Below are 12,285 nucleotides of genomic sequence, written 5' to 3' on the forward strand. Positions count from 1 at the left end.
CACACACACACACACCAGCAGTGTGGGGAGCTCACCTTTTCTGACTGTTTCCCCTTCTGAAGTTTCAAGTCTCCTTTTCAAAGCTAATTAGTGATGAGTCACCTTCATACATCAACAGTGTTGGGCTAGTTACTCCAAAAATGTAATATATTACTCTTTTTTGAAAAGTAATATTATTACTTTACTTATTACTCCATGCTACCAGTAATTAGTTGCACTGCTAGTTATAGTAGATGCACTAATTGTGTCCCTTCTCCCCAAAATTCAGACTTAGGATGATTAAAATACAGTTTTGTTTGTTAAAATCAAGGTAATGGAATCCAAGGATGTGATTGGATTCAGATCAGTAGAGAGTGACAGCAAAAGTAATGTTGGAATGTATTGTATGTAACTCTACTAGTTGCTGGGGGAAGTAATATTATTACTGTAATAGCTACTAGTAATGAGTTACTGCCCAACACTGTACATCATTAGTAAGTTTAGGCATAATCCAAAAATAGGAATGCATGGCAAAAATAGCACATTGTAGTCCCTCCAGGAACAATTAAACTAATTCAACCAATCCCTGTCTCACTGGAACACGTTGCCTTAAAATTTGAATGAATTATTTTACTTTCTCCTGCAATTTCATTGCGAAAATGGCTAAAAGCATCCCACCATGCATCACAATTGTCTATAAAAGAAAGAAATCAGACATTTTAGGCATTGTTGCGGCCAAAATGTCTTTTGGAGGGCTGTTATTGTAAATATTTTAGACCCCCCCATATCCTGAAGTGCTTCTATATGAAAGGACCTCAAATGTTGTGAAATACTGATTGCTTACCTACCCCTGATAATATATGGGCAGAGTTGTAGATAATTCAGAAATCTATTTACCCACACATGGCCTGCTGACCTTTCTCCATGATGGAGCAATAACTCTTTCGACCACGATCATTTAATAAAAAAAAAAAAGTCTGTTGTCTACTTCTGATATGATTCACTGGGAATACACCGAGAATTAAAAGCTTAGGGTCTAGAGGAATTTGTATGGATAATATATCCTGGATACACTCTCACTGCTTTAGTACACTGCCAAAGTGGGAAAGTGTACCTTTCTCCATTTCACACTTGATGCATATATCAGGTATAGCACTATTGTATTTGTTAAGCTTTTCTGGGGTCACATATGTTCACGTCAGCCAGTTATACTGCACTAGTTTAAGCCATGCTTTAATTGTTTGTGATTCTGCTTATAAAACATGTATTTATTACATTATTTTGAAGCGTGTTGGATAGTCCTGGTGACTCATAAGCCGTACACACAAGATACACATCGAGGTTTAATTTAATAGGGCTTCAGGGGTTTTGCCCCACGGCACTGATCAGTCATTACTATTGGTAACTATAAGGAACAATTTAGCTAGCTAAACCAGATCCATTTTTTTGTTAATAAATTACATGTACAACCATTACTTCCCCACAATGGTCTGAGAAACAAAATTAATTGCAATGACAAAAAAGCCCAAAAGGTCCCATTTTGATTGTAAGGAGAGTAAGAAAAACCAAATATATACACACTTAATATACACAGTAGGCCTATATCCAATCATTTGGTTCATTTCTGTGATGAAAAGTAAAGTAAATTGTTATTTTTAAAGTTCATATTATCATTTAAGATCTAAACTTTGAAGACATAAGCAATATTCACATAGCTTTCACTCTCTGATAAACAGCCTCATCCAGCATTAGAAAAGTTAAAACAACCAAAGAGCTGACAAACACTGAATTTGTCAAAAAATAAGTCTATTAGTTGTAATGTAAAATTGTTAAAAATGATTTAGAAAAAAAAACATAAAAGGTCCCTTTAAGAAAAAGGTTGGGAACCACTACTGGTCAATTAGCTCTGTTGTCATGGAGATAGCTCAGCTGTCATCATGTTCCCTAATAGACCTTTTTCACAGCAGCCATTTTGACACGAAATAATAGGTTAAACACAGTTTTTACCAATGATACTAATTAAGGCTCTGTTCCATTTAGTGTAGCAGAGCCTTTCCAGGGAGCCGACATGCACAATAGCGGCACCCTGACTCTGTTTGACCTGAACAGAACAGAATCTTAATTAGTATCACTGACAACACCTGTGTTTACCCTACTGTTTCATGTCAAAATGGCTGCTGTGAAAAAGGTCTATGAACAGGTGGTGCTGTATCCGGATAACTAAGCAAACTCCATTGTTTGATGAAGATCATGAGATGCAGCACAAATGACTGAAGTTGAATCAAAACCTCTCTGCCATGAAAGGAGGATTAATTGCAGGGCTGTTGCAAACTGCATTCGTTTTAGCTAAGTGAACCTAATAGCTGGCAGCTAAGTGTATGTCATCAATGTGAAGTGGGTATTTTATTATGAAAGTGGTTACAAATACAAGTGGTCATGATGGAGGAGAGAAAAACTATAGAAAAAAGGCTGCCACTAATTAACAGTTGTTGACCATAAACAGTAAATAACACAGATAACAATCAAAAATGAAAGCTTACTATCATTAACCAGAGTTCAGATTAACAGATTGAGATTTGTTTTATTTCTGTATGGAAGTTTATTGATAACAAAGATCATCGCTGATAATAAAACACAAAGACACAAATTCAAGCTGTTCTGTTATAGATCTGCAAACTGAAACTTGGACAGACTTATAAAAGTTTTTGTTGACAAATCTTGAACTTGTTGGAATATGTTTTTGCATATCTTATACAGTAGCTGCAGTAGGTCACTTCTATAAAAAACAACTGTTTGTCACTTTTACTATATCCTGACAATAGTACACAAGACAGATAATCTGTGGGAAAAAAATCAGGTTCCTCTGGCCCCTCCTCGTGCTCTTAATGGCATATGCAAGAATCCACCGGGCCTGAATGAAAACAACCAATCAGAGCAAAGAAAGATAGACGACTGTCGAGTCGTCAAATATCGACTATCGTTCTTGGCTCTGATTGTTTGTTTTAGTTCAGGGCATTGGAATCACTAGGACGAGCCAGATGAACCAGTTTTTTGTTGTTGTTTTTTTACAGGTTATCTGACTCGTACTTTCACTCAGGATGGAGTAAAAGTTTCAGCAAATATGGCAAAAAGGTATTAATTGCCACATGGCTGATTTAAACACAATGTGATATTTTTTGTTTAATAACATGTTGTTACTGTCTGGGTATTTCAAAATGTAGAGATATTTACATCAGTGGTTCTCAACCATTTTGGTGTCAACCCCCAGATTGATACTCATAATGCTACTGACTTGTATTTGATAAGATGTAGTCACCCATCTGATTATATTGTCTGTACTGTAGATTGGCAGATTAACAGTAACGGACAGAATAGTCACCCTTATACATTGTCTCATTGGGCTAACTTCTAGTCAATGAAATAATAGTGGAATGAAAATATTCCCCATTTTTCTGGGGAGCCCCTGGAAGGCCCACAAGGACCCCCTGGTGGTCCCTGGAAGCAAGGTTGAGAACCCCTGATGTGCATAACGTTCAGAGGTATTTGATACTAGAAAGATATATTTCAGGTGGAGTATGACATTGAGAGAACAACACTGATCTGTTTATTACTGGTAGTAACTGTTTGTCCTCCTCCCACAGTCTCATGGAGCAGCTGGCTGATCTTTACCAGGCCATTCACTCCTCTGCAAACATGACTCTGCTGCAGCAGTATGAGGAAATCGTCCACTCTGTGATCAGTCAAAGCCTGGACAACAGACTGGAGTGTGAACAGCTGGAGACCAGTTTAAAGAGGTAAGGACAAAGTTGTTGTTATGTAGAATTTGATTTAAATAGTGCTAACTGTCCTCACTGTAACCAAATTGCCTGTAGATTTGTTTCGACTACGGAGCAGTGGTGAACTGTTGCCCTCTTGTGGCTGTATACCAGAGAGACGATGGATTAACCCAGGCACTGACTCCACTGCATCAGCTGGGATGAACTGCTGGACTTTTAGCTGCATTCAGCTGCAGAAAACATCAAAACAAGCAGACTAGTACACAACTGACAGTACTTCCTTACAGTAGCAGACATTTGGAACAATGTTTCTGGATGCAATGTTCGCTCTCCTTTTTATCTCTGCTACAGGTTCAATTTTCTTTATCAGCTAATTGCTAACTTTGTCTGACATTTGGTCCTGGACAGGTTGCGTCCAATGGGTTTATCAGAGCTTTTTTTTTTTTTTTTTCCTTCCTGCCTTTAATATATTTAACACAATAATAGTTTCTAATTCTCTGTGATATTGCACTGTGAACAATCTTATTTGATTCAGTGTTAGTATCATAAATATTAATTGGCCTAGGTCTAACTGTTATTAGGCACTACTGGTGTGGCTGGAATTTAAAATGCCACCTGTCAGCTGGTTCACTAGTCACTACAGAAATGAACGATTCAATGGTATTGTTTAATTTTCTTGTTACGTTAAATGTGGTCCAACACCCTTTTCTCTTGTGTAGCAAATTGACCTTTTGAAAGAATATTTCCTATATGATACCAGTTTATTTAAAATTAATGGACTTAATGGAATATTTTTAGTTGTATTCTTCTTCAAGATCTCAGATTGTACTGTGTTTCATGATGAGCATGCATGAATTTCAACATGCATGCTCAGATACAGAATTGTTTTCTGAAATATTGTGAGGTCAAACCTGTAGTTTGTTATGCTGATATACAATAATACCAATTTAAGATTTTTCACAGTAGTTCCTGATATTCAAGCTAAACATTGGGTGTTAATACTTAAGGTTGTATTTTAAAGGCCTAAGGAGGATGTGAGTTGAGTCTTTTAATTATTTAAATCTGTGAAGTGATCCCTTCACATAGTACCTTGAACCGACTATTGAATTTCACTCCTACACATGGGAATGAATTACTTGTCTAAGCTGTTTTTGTTTAGAGTCTAAGCTCTTTCTATGGTTCAGTAATTGCATGGCATGAGAAAGGTGACATTCCTCATTCAAGGAAGTAGGAAGACTTAAATGTGCTGCCCTTTCTTGTTCTTTTAATCTTTTTATAAACTGGATATACCCATTTATTGTAGCCATTCTTCCCCTATCTGTTGACATAAATAGACCTTTGGAATCGTGACATGAAGCTTATATTAAGCTAAAATAAATCGTATGTGAGTTCTAATTAAAAAATCTTACTGACACAGTTTATCACACCTGAGGAATCAATTTTTCAAAGACTTCCCCCTCCTTCGCCTCTGGTTGGTTCGTGTGTTGAGAGCAGGGCAGTCCCAACTGCAGCACACTGTCAGGTAGAATAGCGTCAATGACGGGCTATATCAAAGTCTTGGACTACTGTTGGAAAAACTTGGCTTTGACGCAGTAGCACAAACTTGAATGTACTGTTCTGTTCAAACAGAGCTGAGGAGATGAACAACAGTCAGCTGACAGAACTGGAGGACGATATACAGCAGCAACTATCCAGAACAGAGGAGAGGGTGAGAGACGAGGTAAGCGTGATATCTGCAGTATTTATAGTGGACAATCGGTCTTGTGATTTACTCTGATATTTATAGAAATTCCAAATGAAATGTATCAAACCAGATGAATTGGCTGTCTTATAAGTATCCGCATTTAATTAATGAACAGTACACCGAGAAATTAACTAAAATAATATGTTTTATTTCATAGTAAAGTCAAACCTTCTACACATTCTCCAGTGGTTCTTATGAGCTACATGCATATATGTGGTGCAGCACAGAGCAGCAGGTTATATGTCTCCTCACAAAGAGCCTCTGTAGAGTCAGATGAAAGCCCCTCTTCAAGGCCTGAGCCAGTCTTCACCTCTAACTTCTTTGGTTTCATGTTTTTAGGAGCGAAAGAAAATGGAGGGAATTTTGGCGACCATGCAGAGGAAGCATGAAAATACGGTCACAGAACTGCATACAACTGTGGAGAGACTGTTAAAGGTAGGTTTTCCCATCACAACATGCATTTACTTTGTTCTTCTGTGGTAAACCGATTGTATGAAGAAGGCATAATGTTTTCTTGCATCATGAAAAAGAGAGAAGAAAGCCACTGTACCTGAAAGACAACACAAAAACTCTTGCATGCAGCTTTGGCTTCTTTTCTGGGAAAACCCCTGCTGCACCAGACAGGGACAGGTGACCTTTTGAAGAGCACCTATAAAAAGACCTATTGAGAACTAATATCTTACAGTAGATCTGCAGTATGTGAAGATCCAGCTGAGAAAAAAAGACAGTTCACACATTTCGCAACAGAATGCTTCTGAAATGTGTCTCCAGTGTCTCCTTGTAATTAGATTTAGCTTCTCCGCTCACATTAGGTATTGCTGCAAAATGGGACTACTGCAAAACTAAAAAGTCAGTTTGCAGTAGTTGTTGCAATAACAGTATTGTTTGACAAGGCAGCGTGTGTGGAATGCTGTTGTTAGCCCACTGGCCATGCTAGATCCCATAGTTTTTGATTACAATCTAGCTACATGCTATTTCCCATGCTGCCTGCTTTTCCACCACAGCGCACAAATAAATTAGTGGCCAGCCTGTGTGTTCTTCATTACAGCTGCTGTTCTATTATGTGTGTGTGTATGTTTGAGGTTTTATGTTAAACACTTGTGCCAAGTGCTAGCTAAAATAGTGTAAATAGTGTGTAAATAAAGTGTTTTAGTGTGTATACAAACTATAAATGTTGGTTTTTGAAGACTTAAAGTTATTATATACATTTTTACTTTATTTTATAAGCAGCTTTTTTCAGCATCCGATAATTAAACAAATGAGCTTCAATGTTAAATGTCTGTTATAGACATATACTTGTGCTTAGTGATCTTCTCCTTTTCAGTAACACATCTTAGAAGCAATTTCCACATGAAACCTATCTAGAACCAGTCCTTGGTTTGTCCCTTCTGGGCTACTGTAGTTGACATGGCAGTTCAACAGGTTCATGAAAACACAATGATTCTTATTGTTAGGTGATTATATACTAAAGAAAACATACATATGAATATTATATTCCATTTCTGGCAAGCGATCCTCCTAGATATTACACACTGGACCTTTTGAGTTATTGACTGCATGGCAGTAGTCGTATATTCATTACTTAGATAAACCTTCCCATTGTCTCTTTACATCACAGAGTAAATAAAACCAATGTAAATAAAATAATTGTGGGGCATATTATTAGAGCACCACACTTGGTGCTATCAACAAATGAAATCTGATGCTGTACTATATTGCTCAGTATCTATACCTGAGCAGGTCTGCCGTACACCATGACTTAGTGTATATGTCGACCAGTAAGTTACAAGAATCAGCAGTACAATTGTGCCAAAGATATTTAGTTATTTAGAAAATTTGGGGGGAGTTTATTGCCTTTAAATTTATAGTGACAGGAAAGGGGGGAGAGAGGGGATAATATGCGGCAAAGGGCTGCAGGTCGGATTTGAGCCCTGGGTCGCCGCAGCAAGGACTCAGACTTGGTACATAGGGCGCCAGCTCTACCAGGTGGGCTATCCGTGTGCCGCAGGTTATTTAGAAAGTTATTTAGAAGCAGAGTTATTAGAGAACACCACAGAGTCGAGTCAAGTTTATTCTCTAAAATGTCCCACTCTGTACATTTCTTGGTCACAATTCTTTAAAAAGCTAATTTAAGATTTATTCAAATGTGTTATGTTGTAATTGATGATTACACCTGCAGGTCTACTTGCTACTGTTGTTACTTCGTTTGCTTATAGATGGGACTGTGAGTCTCGAGAAGCCTGTCTATTTAATTAGAACACATTGCCATATGAACATCTAAAAAAATGCTTGTGTAAATGTCTATTCTTAAGAGCCAAGAGGACTCTGAACTCAACAATACAAAGGAGGAGGTGATCAGACTGAACCAACAAATCAGTGATCTCTCACAAGTAAGTCATTTTTTTCAGTTAGTTGGACAAGTCACATGTATGTTGTGTAGAATTGTTACCAATACCATTATTCACCTTACAGGAAAATGATCAGCTGCGGACCTCTCTGCTGCAAGCCCAGACAGACATCGCCATCCTGCACTCAGAGCTGGATAAGCTGAAGAACATGTACGCAGACCAGAAAGCTCAACACGAAAGGTGAGACACTGTCTTTAAGCCTCAGCTCATGTCCGTTGACACAAAATATGATCCAGCATCCAGCAACAACGCGTGGCTTTTATTTCTTTACAGAGAAACAGATGATTTGAAGAGGATGGTTATGGAATACCAGTCATATTCCAATCAGATTCAGGTTCTCCAGTAAGTCCGCCTTTCACTTGATAAACCTGTCTAGTGTTGACATTTAGTAAAGAGTCAACTGTTTCAGAAACCCCGAAAAGGTATATATAAACATGTAATAAATGGTTTATAATGCACTATAATGTAGTTATACATGTTTATTAAGGTATATTTTAACAACTATAACTACTGTGGGCACCCAATAGCATAGACTTTTGTTTAAACAAATAACACAGAGAAATTATAATTGTTGACAAATACTGCATTTTAACAAACATTTAAAAATGTCCTTATATCACTTTAAACTATATTATAGATGTTACACATAATTTATTAAATATTTGTGCTTATAAACATTACATAGGGGGCTAAGTAGCCTTTATGTTAATTTGGTAGTTTGGTAATTTGTTTGAACCAACATTTTTACATGCTTGAATTAACATAAGAACAGGGTTTAGTGTATTTAGTGGATAATGCAGACTATATGAGATACGTAGTAAAGCAATGGATGATACAAATTTGACTTTCAAATACTTTTGTAGGCTCTTTCTGTGTAAATGTTTTCTGCCTCTGCATTGTCCAGTTTGGTTGAGTTAAAGCACATACAAAGCAGTCTTTGAATTGTCAATTCAATTTATCTGCCACACAACTGTTGTATGAACGTAAATGTTTGTTCATGTATCTGAACCTGTCTTTTATTACCTTGAACACATCGTTAGGGAAACAAATAAAAAGCTGTATGACAGTAACGACGGGCTGCGCTCAGCTTTGGCCCGTGAAGCGGTGGCAGCCAAAAGGAGGGTAAGTTCCTTGTTTGCTGATGACATATTTCTTCATACCCACTGGCTCTACATCAGATAGAAGCTGACAGTAAATTGTTTTCACTAGTTCGAGCGTAAAAAAAAAAGTTTCCTCCCTGACATTCCTAATCTGCTCAACAGCTGTCTCCCCAAAATGAAATCCCAGCCCGAAGGATGAAACCCCTCCGACAGAGCACACTCAACCACGACAGGTATATAGGGTTTATAAGGTTTATACACACCTCTGTAAATCTGGGGATTGATCAGAGCGAATTAAATTGTCACAGCTTAAAGCCTGTGTGTGTGTGTGTGTGTGTGTGCTTTTGGTGCAGCTCCCGGCCGGATCCCAGCAAAACGACATACTCTCATGTTGCCACCTGGGCTGATAAGTACCTGGACAGTGGAGTCTCCCTGCAGATGGACACAGCTGAGAGTGCAGGCAGCGATTATGACAGCGATGACAGCAGGAGCTCAGTGGAAACTGTGCACCACAGTTACTCGTATATCCCGTCTGATGTGGAGGTCAGAACACACATCGGGTTCAAATAGTGGGTCGGAGCATGCCAATGCGCTGTTGAACTCTCAGGACTTCACATTTGTATTTTCTTTGTCTGTTACAGATATCAGAAGTGAAATCTGAAGCTACAGTCTCAATGGCTCCTAGCGCAGTGAGCTCCATTGCATCATCCCTCCGAAGACGTTTGTCTGCATTTTCCACAAAGGTAAAATGGGTCTAGGTGTGGCAGCGTCATTCAGTGGTTGCGGGGTTTCCTTTTGGGTAGTGACCCCTCAAAACAAAGCAGTTTCCAATAATATTGTCCAATACTTTATGACCAAATATCTGTAAAACTAATCAGATTCCCATCAGTATGTTTAGTGCTTATTCGAAAATGTTAGCATGTTAACATGCAAAACTACACTAAACTTGCTAAACAGCAATGTGAGCATTTAGCTCACTACTGTGCCTGAGTGTTACAGCCTCACAGAGCCGCTAGCTGCTTCCTGAGTCTTGTTAAGATGTCGAGGCTACACATAACCATTGTTTTGACAGCATTTAAATGACTATATTTAAATGTGTATTTCAACTACATGTTAAAAGATGATTATTCAAGTAAATCTTCACATAATTTTCAACCAATTTTTTCTTGGTTTAGACGTCTTTTGACCTGCAGTTAACTAAATACAGTTCAAGTTCAAGTTCAAGGTTTTGGAGCTTTTAACCACGTCTCACAGTTTTTATGGAGTTTGCTCAGTTGCCATCAGGTGAACTAAGTATAGAGCGTCAGTCATGTGATAACAGGTGTCTGTATAATATAATAACTATGAGATGTGATGGAAGGCTATGGAAAAACAACTAAGTGGACCTTGAGTTTAAGTCAAAAATAAACATTCACACTCAAAATGCTTTTTGTGTCCTTTATAATACCTTCCACAGACTAAAAGAATTTCCACATAAAATTGGATAAGTTTGTTATCTTTTGTCCCAATTTACAAAGCCTTTAGATACAGACATAGAGGAGACTGAGGAACCGTGTCCGATGTATCGTCTGGTTTTAGCCGGAGACGCAGGAGCTGGAAAGTCCAGCTTCCTGCTGAGACTCACGCTCAACGAGTTCAGAGGAGACATTCAGACTACGCTGGGTGTGTGCCACAGCAAACACATCACATTTCATCAAACACTGACGCATTCTTGATTTCAGACATTTAAATCTGCTTTTTGGTTCTCAGGAGTTGATTTCCAAATAAAGAGGATGCTAGTGGATGGAGAAAAGACAAGCCTGCAGATATGGGACACAGCTGGGCAGGAGAGGTACTCTCATAGTGTTTCTTAAGGAAGTAGGAAGTTCAGTATATAACTTTTTTTTTTTTTTATGATTCGTGAATGGAAAATACACTAGACTAAAAATAGAGTTGTATTTCTTTTTACTGCAGGTTTCGTAGCATTGCCAGGTCCTATTTCCGTAAAGCTCACGGAGTCCTGCTCCTCTATGATGTTACTTCAGAAAGCAGCTTCCTTAACGTGAGAGCGTGGGTGGATCAGATTCAGGTAATTATAAAAATGCTGATTGACAAATGATGAATGACAAAGAACGACGCCTTAAAGCCAGAATATATTTCACAATGTTCTTTGTTTTTAAACAGGATGCAACAGAGGAGAAAATCCCCATGTGTGTTATTGGAAACAAGGTGGACCTCAGAGAGCAGCTTCCAGAGGGAAGCTGTGTGAGCAGTTTACACGGAGAGAAGTTGGCCAAGGTGTGTAACTTTTCATTCCACCTGATGGAGAAATGTTTATACAGACGCCCTGCCTCCCAGGTGTGTAAATAAACTGACTGCAGCCAGGTATGTCGATGCTTTGCTTGCAGGCATACGGTGCATTGTTCTGTGAAACGAGCGCCAAAGAGGGAACCAATGTCATTGAGGCTGTGCTTCATCTAGCGAGGTAGGAGGCCAGAGAGAGAGTTTAAAGTGTTTTTCCTTCACAAACCATGGTAACACTTAGACTTATTTTCTCTTTCCACAGAGAAGTAAAGAAAAATGTCAAACTGAGACGGCAGTCAGATTCTCAGGTCAGACTGAGTCCAACAAACCCAAAGAAGACTCTTAACGCCTGCTGTGGACGGTAGATGGTTAATATCAGTAGATATGACGGAGCAATGAAGGACAAGTGATTTTTATTTTGTGATGAAGGATATCAGTTTTCTTACATGTTTTAACCTTTAAAATATTTAACTCTCAAGCCTTATATATATATATATATATATATATATATTTTCATAAAAGTAAATTTTCTGATCAAAATGAAGATTTCTATTGATAGAAAACATGCACAAATGTAAATGCACATAATGTAATCATGCTTATATTTTTGGTTTTTATTTGGTAGTAAAGTAATTTTAAATAAATAATATTAACATTAAAGAAACACATTTAAGTCTTTTAAAATCAGTACACTTTTTTCCCTCTTAGTCCAAACTTCTGTGACAAAGGTGCTAGGGTATAACAAAATCAAGAGAGAAAGACAAAGTAAATTTTTTACAACATTTTTATTAAGCATCGCAAGCATTGCTTATGTAAGCGATTTTACATTTCAAACACCTTCAATTATTGGAGCACTGATCAACCATTTTTCAGAATTGTCATGTTGAACGTGTTATTCATTTACTAAAATTACTGTTTGTAGTTAGTTACAACTTCCAGCCACTGCACTTTTTTTTTGTATGTATGATACCAGAATATTTTCCAGGACATTTTTT

The 12,285-nt window shown here is 37.8% G+C and overlaps 1 protein-coding gene across 1 annotated transcript in view; it reads left to right on the forward strand.

The window, feature by feature from the left end:
- Positions 1 to 12,279, forward strand: part of zgc:162879 (ras and EF-hand domain-containing protein) — a 13,112-nt gene extending 833 nt beyond the window's left edge. The window contains exons 2-17 of the mRNA XM_035664342.1: positions 3,621 to 3,773; positions 5,385 to 5,475; positions 5,839 to 5,934; positions 7,812 to 7,889; positions 7,972 to 8,087; positions 8,181 to 8,249; positions 8,948 to 9,029; positions 9,170 to 9,240; positions 9,361 to 9,550; positions 9,649 to 9,750; positions 10,525 to 10,669; positions 10,757 to 10,838; positions 10,961 to 11,075; positions 11,171 to 11,284; positions 11,395 to 11,471; positions 11,553 to 12,279. Of these exons, the coding sequence (XP_035520235.1) occupies positions 3,621 to 3,773; positions 5,385 to 5,475; positions 5,839 to 5,934; positions 7,812 to 7,889; positions 7,972 to 8,087; positions 8,181 to 8,249; positions 8,948 to 9,029; positions 9,170 to 9,240; positions 9,361 to 9,550; positions 9,649 to 9,750; positions 10,525 to 10,669; positions 10,757 to 10,838; positions 10,961 to 11,075; positions 11,171 to 11,284; positions 11,395 to 11,471; positions 11,553 to 11,655 (1,684 nt within the window). The 3' untranslated portion in view covers positions 11,656 to 12,279. The remainder of the gene's footprint in view (positions 1 to 3,620; positions 3,774 to 5,384; positions 5,476 to 5,838; positions 5,935 to 7,811; positions 7,890 to 7,971; positions 8,088 to 8,180; positions 8,250 to 8,947; positions 9,030 to 9,169; positions 9,241 to 9,360; positions 9,551 to 9,648; positions 9,751 to 10,524; positions 10,670 to 10,756; positions 10,839 to 10,960; positions 11,076 to 11,170; positions 11,285 to 11,394; positions 11,472 to 11,552) is intronic.
- Positions 12,280 to 12,285: the final 6 nt, after the last annotated feature.

Source organism: Morone saxatilis, unplaced genomic scaffold, assembly GCF_004916995.1.
Source record: "Morone saxatilis isolate NCDOM2014 unplaced genomic scaffold, NCSU_SB_2.0 Contig2, whole genome shotgun sequence".
NCBI classification, from domain to species: domain Eukaryota; kingdom Metazoa; phylum Chordata; class Actinopteri; family Moronidae; genus Morone; species Morone saxatilis.